Genomic DNA, 20876 nt, shown 5'->3' with positions numbered 1-20876 from the left:
CACTGGCCCTGCGGGGTGTGTGTGTGTGTGTGGACTGTAACAGAATTTCTCTAGTCCTCTGGGCCCTGGTGCAAAGCAGAGAATAAATGGTGGAGGTGGCAGGCCAGGACAGAAAAATCAATGCCTGCTTATACAGACATGACACACCAGCAGCCAACTGCATTCTGTGTGTGTGTGTGTGTGTGTGTGTGTGTGTGTGTGTGTGTGTGTGTGTGTGTGTGTGTGTGTGTGTGTGTGTGTGTGTGTGGATGTACAGCACACAGTCATTTGGCCCTGTACGAGTACCCAGCAACCCCCATTTCCTCCCTCACAAGGTAGATCGTCTAGCATTTTACGTCAGCTTTGGGATCAGTAAATAACTTTTCGTTTTTTTCCCCTCCTCCTCCTCCTCATCATTCCCCTCTGCCTACCTCTCTACTCCTGCAGGAAGTTTGAATGCGAGTTGTGCGATCGCTCCTTCAGTGAAAAATGGGCCCTGAACAACCACATGAAACTACACAGTGGGGAGAAACCGTATAAGTGCGCCTGGCTGTCCTGCCACTACGCCTTCCTCAACCTGTCGGCCATGAAGGACCACTATAGGACGCACACAGGTGAGACAACGAGAGCCAGTAACCTCAACCATAAAGCATTACTCCCATACTCCTCCACAAACACAACGACAGTCAATCTAAACTGCCACAATACTTTTAACTGGCAAATAGTGTTCTTAGGAGTTTGGGACAAAAGGTTATTTATCGAGAAACTCTATACTTGGCTCAAACTAAATGAACTTTTTCTTTCTTCTATAGCTCTAGACACAATAAAGAGCGTGTTAACTGTGAAAATCTCACATTAATTATGATTCTTCACAGCTTTGTTTGGAGAAAAAAAACATACACACATTTTTGGCTGACAAAAGCCATGACTTGTCCATCTGTAGTGATTTCTCAACATCCAGAGACAGTCGGGCACCATTTCTTGGCGGTATTGCAGATAGTCTTGTCGGATTTGAATACAAATGATAGGGAAAACATGCCTGGATTTAATGTTTGTTTTTGTTTTCTGCCATCCTTCAGACTTTTAGAGGGTTGCTTGATTAGAGAATTGAGGTAGTGTTTATTCCCCAATTCCAACTTGTTGTCATGTGTATTTCCCCAAAATCCATCTGGTCACCAAGCACGTCTTTCCATAACCCAGCTGGTCAGCGAGTGTGTGTTCATGGAATCCATCTGATCCTCGAGAGTGTGTTTTCCCACATTGAAACGGGCCAGTGTTAATTTCTCCATGTTGCAAAATAGGAACAAAAAGAAAGAAAGACTGAATGCCAACAACTCGATAAAACAATAAAAGGAAACTTTGTATTGAAGTAATTGGGTATTGTTGTTTTTTTATACATTCAGTGCTTTTTCTTTCAAACTCCATTGGTCTTAAAGTACAGTACACTGTGGAACTGCTTTTTCTTTACTTCCTAAAAGCTTTGGATAGACAGATGGTGCGGTGGGCGGTGGGAGGATACTGTCTTGAATAATAGCCCCTCGATAGAAGCCCCAGTCAGGCTCTCTGAAAGTGTCTTTATGCTGCAGCCCAGCAGTTTCCCCTCGCCCTCGGTAATGTCCCACACACGGCTCTTTGATGCCCTTTTAAGTCAATGACAGAAGCAGCAGCCGCCAGTGGCCTGACAGCCTGACTGAGCGCTTGCAGGAGAGCCCTCCATCCGTCACGGGGGCCTGCTGTGTGTGCGTGTTCGTGTGTGTGCTTGTGCGTGTGTGAGGGACTTGCTGGATGTTTTTTTAAATGTGTTTTAACAGTGATGTAACGTCAAGGCGCCTCTGACATAATTAGACGTTTTATTTTCATTTGTTTCCAGCCCTCATCATTCCCCATCAGGCGGCTGGCGTACAACTGTCACCAAGCTGTCACCTGGTGTGTGTGTGTGTGTGTGTGTGTGTGTGTATGTGTGTGTGTGCGTATTTGCGTCTTTGTGTTAGTTTGGCAGGAGGAAACAGACTTTAAGAGAGTGAGTGAAGTGATTGAGATGGAAACAGAATAGTGATGAAATAAGAAAGCTTGTAAGACCAAGGGTTACAGAGAACGAACATATGAAAATAGGAGTTTTAAGATAGAACCTGAGACAGCCTCATTTCAGTGAGCGACAAGAACTGACTTGATTAGCAACATCCAGAAAAGCTAACACAATTCTGCTTTACTGTGACCCCCGACACTTCTTTCACCAGTTGTAATTGCTGCCAGGGTCGGACCGTTAGCTGCAGCTATACAATCATCGCAATCACATTCCAGCAGCCAACCTGACACACTGAAATATTATATGCATGTGTGTGATCTGTTTAAAGGTTATAACTCGGCTCCTTCACGACACTAAAATGCAATACTAATAAAATAAGTGGGAGATTTAAAAGTTTGAGCTAATCTCGCCTGGGAACAGAGCCGTCAGTAATGTGACTTACAGTCTGTGTGTGTGTGTAAGTGTGTGTGGGTAAGTGTGTGTGGGTAACAGAACAATGACTAACTGGGGAGTTTGAACTGAATGATACACACATCTAGCTCATTATTCAGAACTCTTAAAAATACAAAGTACTTTCTATGAAGGACGATATAGTGGGACGTTTTGAATGAGTTGTTTTTTTTGTCAAGTGTGTGAAGAATAAGGGAGGTTGCTTTAATCCCTTAAAACAACATTTCTAATCCCATAGATCAGCAGTCAATGGTATGATCTGGAGTAATCGCTAAATCATATACACAATTGTAGATATACAATATACATCATGAATGATGCACTAGAAGTACAACTGCAACATTCCGATACCACTTTGAATGACAAAGATTACATAGCTGTTGCTTAACTCGACTACGGACCTCAATTGTAAACCGCTACTAATGGTGGCAGCAGACATGCTTTTGTCTTCTTAACAAATGGAGTCAGTTTTCATAAGACTTAAGTAAGATTGAAACACTGTCTATAAAGAGTGTGAGTTTTATTTAGCCTTTTCCAAAAAATAACAAATGTGAAACATTTCGGCCCTGAAACATGCAGATTGTATCCTCAGTCTACAAATCAAATCCAAGTACTTTAGTAATCCCATGGGAAATTGGGCTTTGTGAGAGTTGCACCATATTAGAATAAAATAAGTAAATGTTTATATAAACATACATTGAAGTAAAAACTTCTAATAAAAGTAGCATGTTACTGTGTATCTACTAGTGATTGCATATTTAACACCATTTTACAGGGTTCCTGTTTTAAAATAAGTCGTTTAGGAGTGACTTAGTACTTACTTAGCTAGCTACAGCTGTTAAAGCTAGCTACATTTGTCTTTTCATCTGGCAAATTGATGGAAAGTATATAGAAATGCAAAGCTTGGGTCTACCCGTCACCATCCTGTGGATAGAGTTGCTTGTTGCGACATGCAGAGCACCCCCGTCCCCCCCTAAAAAAAATAAAGTTAACACCTCCGCTCTCCCTCTCCTGCCTCTAACGGGATCCATTGTTCCTCTCTGATTTGTGTGTTTTTTATGTTAATCACTCCCTCCTCACACACCAGTCGTGTCTGAGGGAGGGGGGCGGGGGCGGGGGATTCAGTGGTCGTCAGCCGCCAGGGTCATTTGTAAGGGCTGATGAATGAGCGACTCAAATAAATAAATAAGTGCACTGAATCTGACCCACCCAGCTTTTCCCAGGCTCTTGGGCATTGGGGGGGGGAGGAAGGTTGGACACAGCGACAGGGCTACAATTGATTTCCTCATTGCTTCAGTTTGTCGCTTAATCTGGCGATATGCTGATAAATCTTCGCACTTTGTCAATTAATTTCCCTGAAAAATGAGACCCAAAATGGCGAGCACATCAATACAGCAGCGGATTCCGTGTCAAAAATTAAGCGGTAAAATTAATTGCCCTCCCATCCGCTCCTGCTAAAACATAACTAATGAGGGAGGCAATTATAGCTGCATGCAAGCGCCTCTGGGGTTATTTAAAACACACATACACACAAACAGACTCACATATGTACTGTATATATTCACACACATGCAAAGAAAGGTTGTATATTTTGACTTCAAAGTCCTTTTTATTGTCTTGCATTAATGGCATATATTTAATTCCTGGAAGAGTTGGTGGGTTGAAGTGTATCATGGGAACAAAAGAGGAGAAATGATGAGCCAATATTCAAAAAGCCAAAAAGTTTAAGTGCTCTAAGTGCAAACACATTAGCAGGACATTTAGTTTTTTAGGGCATTTTAGTGTCTAGACTTGGTACACTGAGTCTTTCATGCTTTTAAACAGGGTTTTTTTGTCCTATATATCCTTAATTTGTTTTTGTTTGGTGGTTGATTAAGTTAAGGTAAGTGTGAGATTGAAGTTAAAGGCTAATTAATGTGGCTCTAGGGTTAATGTTGCATAAGGTTAAGGCAGGGGTTATTTAGTGTCGTCTTTTGCGGTGAATCAGAAAGGAGTGAAGTCAATGCAAGCTTGTGTCCTGGATGGGGGTCCACCTTGCTTTGACCGCATCCTCCAGCGTTGACAGCAGTGTGTCACTCCCCCCCAACCCCAACTCGCCGTCCCCAAACCAAGTCCCTGAGAGGGCTGACCGCCACGGAGCAGCAGATGAAAAGCACACATGTAATTTATCGCCAATGTTTCCTCCTCAAGAATAATTGTGGCGACCGCGGCTGGTAGCAGGGATCGATGGCTATGGATTTTTCTGCGGTGGGGTCTTGTAACATTGGCCGTAATGAGAGATGGGAGGGAAGGAAAGGAGGAGGGACCCGTGCGGTTTTCCTGATAGGGAGAAAAGGTCTGACCAGATCCTCAGTAACTATTCCAGAAAATACAGAACACTGGACGACTTTTTGTTGGTCGGTTTTAATGGCCCTACACAATCACAAAATGATCTGCCAAAGTTTGGGCAAACAGTTTTAAATATCACATAGAGTTCTGAAGAGTTTTCTTTGTCATTCTCTTCTAGAAAGGTTTATAGTGGGCAGCCACAAAAAGCCCTATTTAGGATTACCTTATTTTTATGAAAATATGACGCCAGTTGAAAGTTTTCGCAACGTTTTTGACCGGAGTCATGAACAATATCCAAACAAGTTTTTTATTTAACTTTTTCTTTTAGTTTAGTCATGTATATAGGGTTAGGGTAAGGGTAAGATAGATATTGATTTGAAACAGAATGTTAGGGTTTGAAATATCAATAATGTCCTTCTTTTTCCCCTCCATCTATTGGGCTAAGTTGTGATTCCTGCAGTGTTTCTGATAGTTATAGTTCATTTGTCAATCAGGGTGATGTGTCCTTTCTTGTTACTTATGTTTATTCTATCTAGTTTGTTTCCATTTCATTTAAGCAACATGCTAGTTCTTTCTTTTTTCATTAAGTTATATTTCTTAACCAAGAACATCCCACATGAGGTATTTGGAACAGCAAATGTAAAGGGTGACTTAAAGCGGCCACAGAAAGCAGCAGAATGGCCGTGTTATTATATGAAAACCTTGTTCCCTTAAAGGTCATTCACGTTGGGATATAAAAAGTGAACCTGGACCGAATGCATATTTTCCAGGCTGTTTTTCTCCCCTCTAAGTGGCACTGCATTAAAACTCTTCTCACAGTCGAGTGGCTTTCAATGGGTGTAATAGAGGAAACTTGAAGCTGCTTTGTCTCTGCGGACCCGCTGAAAGCTGCTATCTGTGCAGAAGAGCAGCAGAGGCCCAGCTGGAAGAGTCACCCAAATGTGTTATCAGCGTGTGGCGAGAGTTCAACATCAGCATTCAGATGAATATTTAGAAAAGCTCTTTATAAAGTAAATGTAGTCTGTTTGACATTTACCAATCTTTTTTTTATTTGACTTTTTATGGGTTTTTTTTCACATTCTTGTCTCTTTATTTAATATAAAACAATGCAAAAATGATGGAATAGTTATCGAAATCAGCAATATCAAAAATGGCAGGTAAGCTAAATGTTTGATAAGAACAAAATATTTGAAAATCTGGTTCTTACTTAAGTATTGTGGTGCTGCAGAAAAGTCCCAGCTTAAAAATGTTATTCTACAGACTTAAGAAAATAAATCCTTGTTTGGTACAGATCCCCTAATATATCTAACCTTGATTATCTTAATATATATTTTTATAATTAAGGATCAGTCCTTATTATATCGGTTATGCCATATCCTTAAAAAGAATCCCAATTATTTATTTATTTATTTATTATTCATCTAAAAAGTTACCCTATTAAAGATGTTAGCCTACCTATTGTACTTGCATTTATTTGCTGTAATAGTCAAATATTTCGCACTGTGGGTTGAAGAAAGGATTTCTGATTCTGATATCTGCATCTGGGTATGTCGGTGCCTATTTGCCTACACATCTGCGCCCATTCTATAAATGTGTTTCCCTGAGTGAGGCTTATCACAAATGTTGCTGTGTGTGTGCAGGAGTGTGTGACTGCCTGTGTGCCATGGCAGAGAGAGAAAAAAAAGAGTTAGAAAGGGAGAGAGAGAGACACCATCATGCTGTTAATGACGGAGCCAGATGCAGGGAAGAGAGCAGGAGTGTAAAAAAGCTCTCCACGCTCCCCATCTGGAAGGCATCGCCCCCAAATGAAGTTGTACAAAAGCATCCCATTGATAATAAAGCTAATTTTTATGGCTCTGACAAGTATGTAATTATGTTCAGCAGTGCTTTTCAGATTTTATCACAGTCAATAAACCACACTGGCAATTTCCCGTTCCCCCATTTGACATATTTACACGGATCCATCTGATTGGAGGAATTAGTTAGCTCTGATGGATATACACTAGTGATCTGTGACTTCTGCTGCGCTCATCTGTTAGCCACCGCTCATCTGTTAGCCACCGCTCATCTGTTCACTCTGTCTTTTCTTCTCTCGCCTTCTGCCTTTCTCCTCCTTTCACACATCCCTCACATAATATTTTCTCCGTCTTTGTCTTTACTTGAGCGCCCACTGCCTTGCTTAATGACATTTCAGCAGTACTCAAGTGAAGGAGGTATCACTCCTTTCTTTCTCCATCACGCGAAAGGATTCAATATTTCATGAAATCTACTTCAATAACCTTTCACGTATTACCACCACGGTGTTTAAGCTTGCAATGCAATTGGATTTATTTTTTATTAATGTCGACGCAAGCTTGAAATGTAAAAGTATTAGTGACAGATATTTTACACTGAGCCATATTCAGTTGAGGTAAAACCACTTAGATTAGACAAATGTCATGACTTGTGTACCTTCACAAACTCATGTGCAGTTTACTTTGCTATTGTTGGCATTAATTGCATCTGCAGTGCCATAATACGCTTTCATCCAAAAATGATATCAACAAATAGAACATGAAACTGTTAAAACATATCATAAACGTGTTGTCATTTAATTCAGTTTTATAAGCTTAACTGGTGTTTACATCCCTAAATATTAACGGTTTGGTATCCTTTAACAACATTTAGAAATATCTATCAACATGAAATGTTGTTCATTGTCAAAGTCTATAAACTGTGATGGATATTTATCAAAGACATTTTGTGCTACTTGCAAAAGTTGTATATGAATTGTAGTTTGAAAAATTATATTTTTGTCTCATGGATATCTGGATTTGAATGAGTGTATACATGAATAGTTAATCAATATAGTATAAATGAGATGAAAGTTAATCTTACCCTATCTGTTTCTTGCTGCCTCTCCCCTTATTCTGTCTTGATTGAATGTCATTTTTATAAAGGGGCGCTGTTATGCTCCTTTTTAGGTTCAGATATGTTTTTTGTGCCTCTACTGTGACATGTTATGATGTCAAGACAGAATAAGGGGAGAGTCAGCAAGAACCAGATTGGGTAAGACTAACTTTCGTCTCATTTATACTTTAATGTTCAACGGTCTTTATTGTTCTCATACTGTCTGTGCTGCAGCACCTATTTCACCCTCTGTCTGAACTCAGAGCCTAGTCTGCTCTGATTGGTCAGCTGGCCGGCCCTGTGTGATTGGCCAAAAAATTAGAGATGTCCCTCCCCTTAGCACGTACAATTTGTATGAGCGCTAGCCAATAGAAACACATAGGTATATAGTGGTGTCACTGTGTTTCTGAAATTAAAAAAGGGAGTCCAATGCAGGCGTTTCAGGCCGGGGGGGACTGGGGGCGGTTTGTGGAAGAGAAACTTTGAGGTTTTAGTCATTGCAGACCATTGATTTGTACTAAAACCTATAAGCTAAAATCCCCAAAAAGCATAATTGGGCCTCTTCATTGTCATTTATTTTACCAATGTTTCCTAATGCTTTTAGCCTTCTCTCAATCTGTCTCTATAGGAGAGAAGTCTTATCTGTGTGACCTGTGTGGCTTTGCTGGAGGCACGAGACACGCCCTCACCAAACACAGACGCCAACACACAGGTAAGCAGCAACACGCACGCACGCACGCACGCACGCACGCACGCACGCACGCACGCACGCACGCACGCGCACACACACACACACACACACACACACACACACACACACACACACACACACACACACACACACACACACACACACACACACACCCTGAACTGATGTCCAAAACTAATCTGGGCACACACACAAACTGTGCAGAGCTTCATAATCTTGGACGTTGATTGACACTCACTTTTTTCCTCATAGTTTAAGCAACAGTTTGCTTTCTTTCACACACAAACACACACACACACACACACACACACACACACACACACACACACACACACACACACACACACACACACACACACACACACACACACACACACACACACACACCCACACACAGGCACACACACAGGCACACACACAGGCACATCAGTGTGACATGCCGCTGTCAGTGATAGGCATGTGTACCAGTATGGCTGACTGAATCTGAGATTTTTAATTTCAGTTATCATTTCACCATGTCATTCTGTCGCTTAGGGAAATTGCATTTTTCAGATAGGCTGTCAATAACGAGCGCTTTTTTTTGGAAATTGGGATAGTGAAACAAATACTGTTCTTAACCGTTGTCTGGCAGTCGCCCAAGGATCAAGAATCCTGTTATAAATATTCATTTTGGCTTTTTATAATTCATTTTGTTTGCTACCATTTCCTATCCAAACCTCCAATTTCTGTACTGTGTTGACATGTGTCAATTCCACTGATTTAGCCAGGCATTCAAATGTTGCCATGCAGCTGCACATGAAGGGACCACCATGTTGGACGGTGTTTGATTCATAGACATTTTACACAAGGCCACTGCTAATGTCAACATTTTTGTGGTTTGAATCTCTGAAACAACATTCTGTCATTATTTAGTATCTTATATTTCCCATTTTATGCCCAAAATGTACCATGGCTAGTGGCTAATGAGAGTCTTGTCAGTATGGAAATGCCACTAAAGCTGTATTAAAAAAAAATATTGGAGACTACAAGAGTCAACTGATTGTCACGTTAAAAAAACGTCTTCAATGTTCTGTAGGTTATAAGCTCTATAAAACAGCTTGAGCTTTTTATTGCAGGTTTTAAACTACGACTGCCAAATAAATTAACTCCTTACTCTGGTCTGCCATTTGAAAAATGTTTAAATACAAAACTTTGCCATCACTGCCTTGACCCTGTGAGCATGCTTTTACCATTAAGAATCAAGTCTCTATATCTTGAAGAGTACCTTTTTAAAGTTACAGTTAACAGTTTGAAAACTCAACTCATACTTTATCTTTTGACTACAACTTTATCCAGCATTTCATCCTAAAAAAATAAATGGTAGTTCAACTACTTTTGGTGTTTAAATACAAACAGAAAATTGACCACAGGACTTTAAATAAGCACACTTTTACAAATAGTTCCAGATTCAAGGGATATTAATAATGGAATTGACACAAACCCTTTCTGTGCTAACACCTAAACTCCCTTGCATCATTTCACATACAAACAAATCTGCAGTGTTTTGAGTAACCAAGCACACAAATTGCTTTCATTAATGTAAATGTAGATAGTGTAGTTTCACAGCGAATTAAGAACTGTTAATAGCTATTGTTGCAGCAATACAGTATATGCCACCTTTTTGTTTAGTTGCAAGTTATGTATAATAGACAACCTAAGTTGCATAAATCGAGTAAAATGTTGCCACACGTTTCCAAACCATTTCAATTGTGGCCTACCTATATTTCAGAATCAGTCATAATTCCTTTATTCAACCCTAACCCTAGGGGATATTAACATTGTTACAGCACTATTACAGAACAGATAAAGACAAAGAAAATAAAACAGCATAGAATAATGAAGCAAGGATACAATAATACAAAAATAATTATAGCAGCCTTTCAAAAAATTAAGTGAAACATGTAAAAAAAAAATGATTAAGTATCTGCCAGCAAATGGCAGTAATAGTAAAAGTATATTATTACATGAAATACATTTGTATCTTAATATGTCTATATGTGACATTAATGTCATCTTCGGCTCATCACCATCCATTGTCTCTTTTCATTTCAACCCCACAGGAGAGAGACCTTTCAAATGTAAGCTGTGCAGCTTCGCCTCCACCACGCAGTCCCACCTATCGCGGCACAAGCGGGTCCACACCGGAGAGAAGCCATACCGCTGCCCCTGGTGCGACTACAGGTACCGGCTCATTGACCCGCCCCATGGTTGGTGGAGCTGATGGCCGCCACCATGGCACTGATGATCAGGGGGTTGATAGGTGGTGGTGGTGGGGGGGGGCACGTAAGTGAGTGAGTGTGATGGGGAGATAGCAGGTGGCATTGTGTGGTAGTTTAGAGGGTAGGTGGGGGTGGGGGCGTGTTAATGCTAAAGGCTGTATGTGTGTTTGGTGGAGGGCAGACAGGTGTAATCTCCACAGCACGACTCCATCTCATCACTCTGCCATCATCAACAAGCCCAGCCAGATCTCCCCCCAACACACACACACACACACACACACACACACACACACACACACACACACACACACACACACACACACACACACACACACACAATGTCCCTGGCAGGTCCCTGTCATTAAAACACCATCATACCAGATCAGTAATTACACAGGAAATTGTCGGTGAAATTGAAAAAGTTTTGGCTGGCGTTGCACATCTCCATCTCTCTCTATCTCTCCCACCGTCTCCCTTTCCTCCCTCCCTCTGTCTCTCTCTTCCTCGTGAAAGTGTGAAAGGGAATGATCTCAAACCCATCATTGGTTTTAGATGTACTCGTCATTCCTTTTTTCCCCTCTGTGACAAAGTCATTTCGGCAGCTTGCTACACCTGCTCCGCCGCAGTGAAGCGCTCTGCTCATTTCACAAGTCTTTTAATACGCAGTCCGACTTACTGAAAAAATTAAATGCTGAGACGTAATAATTGCAGTCAGGCTATTATTTCCTAATTATCACAGGAGTAACTCACCTTGTACCTAAAGTTATCATGAAGTATCTCTCTGTAATATCAATTAAGGATTGAACAGTTTGGGAGATTTTAACTGACGTTTCATTTATGATGCATACAAGGTATTCAGAGGAGGTGTCATGTTGTAACTGCGTGGGGTGACTGCCCTTGCCTTGTAATATATGTTCAGAGTTCAACTACATTGTTTTTAGGCCAATGAATGGTCTGTTTACTACTTTGGTTCAGACTGAAATGTCTCAACTACTATTGGATGAATCCAACCAAACCTGGTGGTGCACTGAATTTATCTTTAGAGTCACTACTTGGTTGCCAGATTTGTATTTTTTTGTGAAATGCTACATCAACAATCGGATTGATTGCCAGGGCACTGTATACAGGACTTCATGTTGACTTCAAGTCTATTGCTATGACTATCTTCTGACACTTCATCATGCATCAATCAAAGTTTTTACGTATAAAGTAAAAAATACACCTAAACATGACCTTCCAATTAGCCTTAGCTGTACTTTGTGAAGTAGTAAGTAGAAAATGCTAGCATGCTATATTAAGATGTTGAACACTAGAAAAAATAGACCTGCCAAACATCAGGTTCTTAGGCTGCAGCCACACAAGGATGATAACGGAAACGCACCAAAATCGTTATCAAAAAAGTCTTCCGTCCACACGCAATAGGCACCAGAAACGTGTCCGTCCACACGAGACAGCTCGAACCGCTGGAGACGCTGTATTACATATGCCGGGCCTGTAAGTGGCGCTGCACTTCTGCCACAAAATACACCAAAAGAAGCGAAGAAGACTTTTCGTGCATGCATAGTTGCCATGCCATGGTTGCCCTTCTGTTTGTTCTCCGCGCTGGATTTAGCAGCAGAGGTGGGGTTTCGCTGGTCAACATGTCCGTCAAAGTTTAAATCTTTCGGACAAAATTAGAAAAATGCCGGTCAAAGGTCTTCTTTGTTATTTATTGAGCTTTGAAACAAATGAATATCGATACTATATAATAATATAAGAATAATACACTGAGGACGGAGCCTTTCTTTTCCTCCCCCTCTCCTGACAGCCCGTCAGTATCCGTGGTCTCATGCAGCTGGCTGATCCAGTAATGAGTGACCCGACAGTAAAAATAAACATATTTATATATATTTAACTAGTTTAGGTAGTTTGAGAGGTAATTAAAATAACTAAGGGTGATGATCTAACTTGAAGTGTGTTTTGTTCAGCTCATCGCTCCATCACAGCGGGCGGAGCTGCAGGTTATCATGCAGAGCTGCGTGTCTCCTCTCCTGTCCGATTAGACTTCACTCGCGTTTCTGTCCATATCGATCAAATCTAGCTGGAAATTCTTGCTGGGTGCACTGTCCTGCGAGATACCGGGACCTGGCTCGAAACACTGGGACTATTGCGTCATCCTTAGCAGGAAATGATCGTTACAGGGCGTAATCACGGAGCCGTTTGGCCCCCCAGAGCGTTTCGTCCGCAGATCTACCCACCTTGGGACCCGTTATCGTTTTCTGCTTTTCCATCTCGGCCTTGTGTGGCCGAACCATCTATCTGATAGAGAACTGTAGCAGATACGACCGTTATTGTCCTTGTGTGGCTGCAGCCTTAGTGTTGTCTAACTGCCTGTAGTCAACGGATACATTTTGGAATCACAATCAGATGTTTTGCACAAAACTCCATACAGTATGTACTGTGACATACATTCTGTACCTCGTGATACTAAACCTCAGATCCCAGCAACATGCATTTCATTGAATTTTATTCAAATGTCTTGGTAATCTTATTCGCCAAACGCTTTAGGATTAATAATATAGATGAAAAAATATGAAATGTCTGATTTATTTTCCCTTGAGGTCACACTGTGGGCCCATATCAAACCACTACAGTAGACTCACCCCAGAATCAGAGATACCGTAAAGCAAAAATGTTCCTGGCCCCATTATTCCCACACTGATACTTAATGATCATTACAGATGGGGGCCAATGAAACAGTAAATTAGAAGCCCAATTAACAATTTCGGTGGCCCTCAGGGGTTCTGAAAGGTCCTGAAGGCAGAGGAAGGGGGGTGGGGCAAGGTGGGAGGAGGGGGAGGTTGGGGGAAACGCCCCGCTGGCTTTCTAATGTGAGAATGAGGAATTGAATGTGCGGGCCCCAGACAGCCTCGAGGGCCCTCGCCTCCACCCCTGCTTACTCTCTGAATACATGTTAAAAACCCTGACGTCTCTGGTGGCCTGACCACGATAAGGAGGGACTAGATGACCTATGACCTTAAAATGTAAACTTATTAAAATATGGTGCAGTTGTAAGGACATATTTAGGTCTGAGACAAATGAATTAGTTGTGTGATTGACAGTTTTTGCTCATTTTTCACACGTATATATCCTATTTCCACTATTAAAATATCCATATTTAATGTTATCTATGGTTCCCACTTGATACAATGTGATCTCCATCAAGGCTGCTCCTCAAATGCATGTAAATGAGCAGGGAGTGAATGATCTATCAAATGCCACTCATCTGCTATCCAGACAGTGATAGATAATAGAGAAGGGATCATTATAGTTGGGGAATAGTAGTAAAAATATTCTAATGGGAGTCCTGGGCTGTCAATTAATGATGTCTATTTGACTATTCTGCAGCTATTTATGCAAACTGCACAACTTCTTTACTCCAGTTTTTAAAGAATAATTTATATTGTTCACAATGACAAGGTTTTTTTTCCTCATTAAAGTCACTGTTGCATCTTAAGCGGTCTAATTGATACATACCCTCTGACTCCTGCCATCCTTCCATGGCTATTATTGTTTATCGAATGCCGCTTTATTCATGTTTCAATCTACCTGTTTAAAATGAGTTTCAATTGGAGGCGATGGCGGCTTTGAGGATGACACTCTCACCGTCAATGCCAGGGAGGTTTGTGACCTTGTAAAGTGAAGGGAGAGATGAGGGAGGAATGAGCGGGGGGGGGGGACATTAATGATGATAACTGGGCCTCCTTGGCAGAAAAATATCCAAATGNCCCCTCCCCGGAATCCACCCGCACTCTCTTTAGAACCTTTTAGCTCCGCTACAAATTGTATCTATTTATGCTCACACTTTCGAATAAGAAATCAGTTCACTTTTAGTAAAAAAAAAAAAATGCATATTTAAGCAGCTTGATTTGCGGTAATTTATGAGCATGTGACAGTTTAAGTTCTTACGTCTCTTTGTTTTTTTCATTAAGCAGAAAAACAGTCAGCAGATGTTGCTATGATTTGTCAGTGAACCTGTTATATTTGTGTGTGACGGCTGTAATCACAACAGTGTGTGCCAATCTGTTGGCTAAATGATTGAGAATATGTGTAAATATCAAGTCAATGAAAATCTCATTTATACTTTAAAAGCTCTTCACACGCCTTACACTTGGCATTGGTGTAAACCTACAAGACCTTGAATGTATATTACTTTTATACTAGGCCTAAGTAAAGCATCTTTTTTTCCGGGGCTTCTTTTTATAAATACAATATTTAGCCAGGTATTCTTGTACCGCTTATCATTTCAGAATTAAAGGTGGGGTAGGTTAGTTTGAGAAACCGGCTCGAGATACACTTTTTGTTATATTCCATGGAATGCTCTTAACATCCCGATAGCAATGAATATCTTAAGTGCTTTGACACAAAATCCATAAAAAAATGTCATCTGTGGAAGCCGTAGTACTGCAAAAAGCACAAACCAAATATTTTAGAAAAATAACTGGATGGCCTACCTGCCTGTCAGCCTTCCATCTGTGCACAAACTTATCTCGTGCCCTCATTGGTCATGTGCACGTTCGTGTGTGTTGGAGGAGGGGCTCTGTAAGGAAGGGGCAGATTTCTTCCGGCTGTGTATTTTCAAATTCTAGCGCACTCAATCTGGTTTCTCCAAAATGACCTACCCCACCTTTAAAGGATGACAAGTATTGCTTAACTTTAAACCAACTCCAAATCCGAATACCTCACTTCCTTTGAGCCTAGCATGACCTTTTCCAACATAAATCAAACTTTCATGAATTAGATATTTATATATCTAATTCAATAAACTGGTAACACACACATTCCTACACTACTGTAAGTAACCACTTAAAAAAATTACCCCAACCGACTCCAGTGTTGACTTTTGTGAAGAGCCCTCATTGTTCACCAGTGGCAAATGCTTGTGTTTTTCATACAACATCAACAGAACCCAGTGAGGGCTCTTCTTTTTTCTTTGTAAGGCCCCAAGTGGATCCGGGCTGGACTTGTGGCCCCATGATGGAGAGAGGTGTCTCTGCAAAAGTGAAAACAAATTCTCTCCTTGGCTGGCGTGAGCTATGGCACTGTGAGGCTTTATTGTCCCGGCCAAGGTGATAAGGGAGAGTAATTGCGTATTATACTGTCCGAGAATGTCAGGTCCAAACTGAGCACGAGTGCCCAATCCATCAACACATGACGCTGTGTGTTTATGTGTGTGTATGAAACTGTGTTCTACACTGCACATGCTTCGCTTGCATGATGCATTATGTGCTTTCTTGTGCACATGTGTGTAAGTGTTTATGGATTCATGTCTGTATATCTGCAAGCGTGAAGTCATATCAGAGATTTGTATTTTGGCAAAGGTTTGTTTATGTCTATGTTTGTATGAATGTATGTGCATGTTTGTCTCTTCAGTACCCCATTTGTGTGTGTGTGTGTGTGTGTGTGTGTGTGTGTGTGTGTGTGTGTGTGTGTGTGTGTGTGTGTGTGTGTGTGTGTGTGTGTAGGCAGGTTTAGATAGAGCCTGTGAGCAGGTCAGGCAGCGTCATTAATCAGAAGAGGGTTGTGTGTGAGTCTCTGAGCTGACATCATTACATCCTACACCCTGCAGTAGCTCACTGCCCTATCTGAACCGCCCAAAGACCCACAAATTCCTACACGCACACACAAATATTACTATACCTTTCATACTATTTATAAAAGATACATAATGCATAACAGCTGTCTTAGGACACCTCAGATATGAAGCAAAAGAGTGACAGTAAAAGGAATGATCCAAAAATAAAGCTTATGTTGTTTCTTACCCTAGAAAAAAGTATATATCCCGCCTAGCTTTCACCAATGCGTTAGTTTCCTCTCAATTTGCTTCATTGTGGCCATACATTAATAAACTTGCAGGACCGCAGGAATTCAACCACTCATAACCTGATTAAGACCAAAGCAATTACACTATAGGTGCTTTGAAAAGTCATTGAAAGTACACTTGTTAACTCCCTTTTCTTCAAGAGATGATTTTACAGCGAACTTAGCAGGCCTTTAGATTCATGCACAGTCTCACAATGGCCTTAACCCACTGCTACCGTCACCACCACAACACATCCAACCCGGTCTATCCGTGTTTCGCTTGGTCTGTTTCACAGAGGTGTATTTAGGCAATGAATGCTTAGAGAGTGTGTGTCATCATTGCCAAAAAATAAAACATTAGTAAAACAAACCTTTCTTGGGAAAGTTGCCAAGTGGTTTATTTCGTGTTTTCTCCCTCATGACTCTCGTCTTTTAATCTTTTTTTTTTATCTTTCTATCTATTCCAAAAAGCAATGAGGCCCTCTTATCTTTGTTTGTCTCCCCCAGATCTAACTGTGCTGAGAACATCCGGAAGCACATTCTCCATACAGGCAAACACGAGGGCGTGAAGATGTACAACTGTCCCAAATGTATCCATGCAACCAACTCACCCATGGAGTTCCGCAACCACCTGAAGGAGAGCCACCCAGATATTGAGAATCCAGACCTTGCCTACCTACATGCAGGTATCTAATTATTCAATTTCTACTCTAGAATCCCTGTTCATAGAAAAATTCACCATTATCCCGAATGAGAAGTCTCTAAGGAGTAAGAAATATATATATTTAGAACATTGCCTTGATGACAGTCCTCAGAACGTTTGTGTTTGAAGGGCATTGGTGCTCCATGCTTACAGGAATGTCTAGCCTGAGTCTAACCGTGAGGGGGGGTTGCCCATTCCTACCAAAGTTTGAGTATATCATGGGAAATATAGGATCCAGAGTTTCCTGTGCTTCTTTCATTCTAGGGACTAAAGGTAGGGTATATCATCTCTTGCTGTTGCTGCTCTTTATCAATCATTTGTTTTTAACATTATGAAGGCGCCAGAGGAAATCAGTGAAGTGCACCTTTAAGTTCCTATGTTGAGGATAGCTTGGAACATATTGTCCATCTCATGTTTTCCCATTGTTTCTGCCATTTTGACCATGTAACTTTCCATTGTCTGACCTACCTCTCGAAACGTCTTCGTTTTGATTCCTAACTTGAACTCAAACATCTACGCACATACAGTATACCGAAAGATAAATATACGTTTGGATTCACTGTATTAGACCAGCTGGCTGACCCAACTACCCTGCCCAGGCTCTATCATTCCACAGAGGTCAGATCTTCCAGAATCCTTGAGCTTGTTTTTTGTCAATGCTTCGAGTCCTGCTATTCAATGCTGATGGAGGGCACCCAGACACAAAGAGGCAGCACTCGAAGATTGCCCGTCCAGCCATCGCTGCCACTCACTCAGGCCACGGAGACAGATGAAATCTTGTTCTTCCACTATTGGTTCCTTTGTATCCCAGTGTTCCTCCTTTGTCCTTGAAGGACACCAAATCCAATCGCCAGAGTGCTTGTCCTTCAGGGGAGCAGAGAGGACAGCCTTTATCCTGTTATTCCTTTGACCTTACATAAAGCAGTAGAGTAGGAATAGAGCACCATGGGAAAAAAGGCCAGGCAGGGACATTTCTGGAAAATGGCTGTATTCTTATTTCCTGTTGAAACTTAATGGAGTGTCTTTGTGCTGACTCTGAAAAGTTTATCAATCTGGCTTATTCTTTGTCAGTATAATTTATTTTCTTCCAATTCAATGACCAACTTCTGTCTTTGATCTTCTTTACTTCCATGTCCTAACCTCTCGTCGCAACCTTTTTACCTTCAACTTCTCTTAAAACACCTTCTTCCTTCATATTCTCCATACCCTCTCACCTTTAACCAAAGCACACCTTTACGCTTCTTCTTACCCTTTCACCCCTATAATTTCCCCAACCTCTGTTTGTCCTTATGCACGGCTGACCTTTTGTAGAATAAGATTCATTTTGTTGAATTTTGTCCACCTTTGTGTGGCCTGTTAAGAAAACTACAATCATCCAGAGTAAAGAAGGATACTTCTCTATCCACGTCAAAGCCAATGCTGTTGCCTCATCTTAAAGGTGGCTATTATTTTACTGTGATTCCACACAGCTAAGAAAGCAGTATGGGTTTCAGTTTTCAGTGTTATATGAGTGAAGGTCAGATCTTGTCTGGAACTTGCGTCGTCTTTCATCCGGAGAAAACATATCCTTCTCTTTCAGTCAAGTTAAGCAGCATGTTTTCAAGATGTCATCATGATGCTCTACTTCATATTCTGGTCACAACATACCACAGATATGAACACAAACAATGACAGCAAAAGTAAATAACTTAAAATACAGCTTATGGTGTTTCTAACCCTAGAAGATGAAAATGTACAGATCCTACTTTGCTTTCGACAATGCATAACAGCATCCTTAACATATGACTTCATTGTAGCAACACGTAAATATACTATTGCAGGACTGCAGAAACTCTTACCCTAACCCTAACCCAACCCGATTAAGACCAAAGCAATCAAACTATAGGTGGTTTGAAAAATCATTGAAAGTACACTTGTGATCTCTCCCTCTCTTTCAAACGAGGGGAAAAGGAGGTGGGGGTGGTAGCAGGAAGAGCAGTGTTTTATCTAAGTAGACAGAACGAGACCAAAAGAAAGAGACAGGGGGAAAAAAGATTAAGAAGGTAGATGTTGAATTAACCTGCTTGTGATTGCTCTCTGTCAGAGTGGCACCAGAGCCAGCAGCGAGAAGCAAATCATCTGTGATGGCCCTTCCCGCTGTTCCCCCTTTGAAAGACACAGATCAAACGCGCACTAGTCTCTTGCAGCCCCTCGCGACGGATTGATTGACACCCGAACGTCTCCACCGCCGCTCTGTCTTTCCATATCACCCTCTCGCTCTCCTTCTTCCCTTCTTTATTCAGCGTCGCACTTCGAAATTAAAGCCCCTTCTCAAGGATGAAAGCAGAGGTCCTTTGCAAACGAAGGAAGAGAGGGAATTAGACCCAGCTAGTGATGGAGGGGAATGATGATTAGAATTAGAGGGTAACAAAGAAGGAAAAAGGAGGTTAGATGTGTGAGGGGAGAAATGTTGCTGATGGGACACATTTTAATAAAATGTTAATGACAATTGTCTTCCTTGTGCGATCTGCACAGAGATACGCGTTTGCTGTGAGATCTCGGCTGAGATAGCACTGCAGCAGAAACAGGGCTAAAGGTAGCTCGGAGTGCTGCGACTTTGTTAAAGTACCCCTCTGCTTTCTTTCTAGTTAAAATGCTGCTAGTACCCTATGACTGGAGCAGCTTTGGGAAATCGTACATTTCCTTCTTCCTTTGCTATCTCCCTCCAGCGAGGTCAGCCGTGGTTTCAGGGCAACGGCTTTGTTAAATCAGTCTCCTGTCCTCTTCAGTACCTAAAAACTATATTAAAAACACACACACACACACACACACACACACACACACACACACACACACACACACACACACACACACACACACACACACACACAAAGGTGAGCTTTGTCAGAGCATCTTTATCCTACGTTTTTAAATTGTGAAACATTTCCCTTATTTTCAACCAAGGTTATAATTGCACATCTTGGGGGCATAGCGATCAAATGCTTTGTAATTAGCTAACAGCGACTCAGTACTTGGATCTGCTGCTTAGCGCCCTAAAAAGATAAAATAAATAAACTTCTTGGAGGCATTGTTTCTGCCTTATGCAGATTCTATTTTCCTTAATAATGCCTGATGGATGGCTCCTGTGGAGGGCTGGAGGAGACCTGGCCTTGTAAGTGATGATCTTAATACACAGTTACAACCACGGGCAAATTCATTTGTTTGCATATATTTTTCCTTATTAAACAAATCTGTAAACAAATATGGGTTTGGATGGCTTTTACTTAAGTTATGCATCCGCGCGCCTCCCCGGCTCCCCTCCCTCGCCTTCACCTTCTGTTCATCATGTAATGAAACATTACTCTCCTGAGTTTTACTTGCGTATTGTGTTACCACGGCGTGTTGCATTGTGGACGACAGGTGTGTGTGTCATGCAAATGTGTCCTGGTATCCCGGCGCATATGACACTGTGTCGACGTTGTGAAAGAAGCCACAGACACCGACGATAAAATCAACATCTGTTTCTAATAACAATGTGTTATATGTGACACGTTTCTGTGTCAGGAAAATATGTGAAAAAAACAAAGCATCACAGTTCTTTGAAAAAAACACCTACAGGACATCAAGTCGTCAGCGCCAGTGATGAACCTGCGTCTTTGTGTCACCGTCCTTATGTTGCTTGCACATGATAGGCATTAATGAAAAAAGTAATTC

At 41.3% G+C, this 20876-nt stretch overlaps 1 protein-coding gene across 1 annotated transcript; it reads left to right on the top strand.

The window, feature by feature from the left end:
• Positions 1 to 426: 426 nt before the first annotated feature.
• Positions 427 to 17956, top strand: LOC104948785 (zinc finger protein 407-like; the record flags this gene model as incomplete). The annotated part of the gene is made up of 5 exons (XM_010775011.1): positions 427 to 593; positions 8301 to 8384; positions 10481 to 10601; positions 16988 to 17166; positions 17850 to 17956. Coding segments are annotated over 5 exons (658 nt in total), but the record flags the coding sequence as incomplete, so codon positions are not given.
• Between the last annotated feature and the right edge of the window lie 2920 nt (positions 17957 to 20876).

Source organism: Notothenia coriiceps, unplaced genomic scaffold, assembly GCF_000735185.1.
Source record: "Notothenia coriiceps isolate Sejong01 unplaced genomic scaffold, NC01 NC01_scaffold00015099, whole genome shotgun sequence".
In the NCBI taxonomy this organism is placed as follows: domain Eukaryota; kingdom Metazoa; phylum Chordata; class Actinopteri; order Perciformes; family Nototheniidae; genus Notothenia; species Notothenia coriiceps.
Note: the sequence above shows the minus strand (reverse complement) of the source record. Positions and strands in the feature narration are given on the sequence as shown.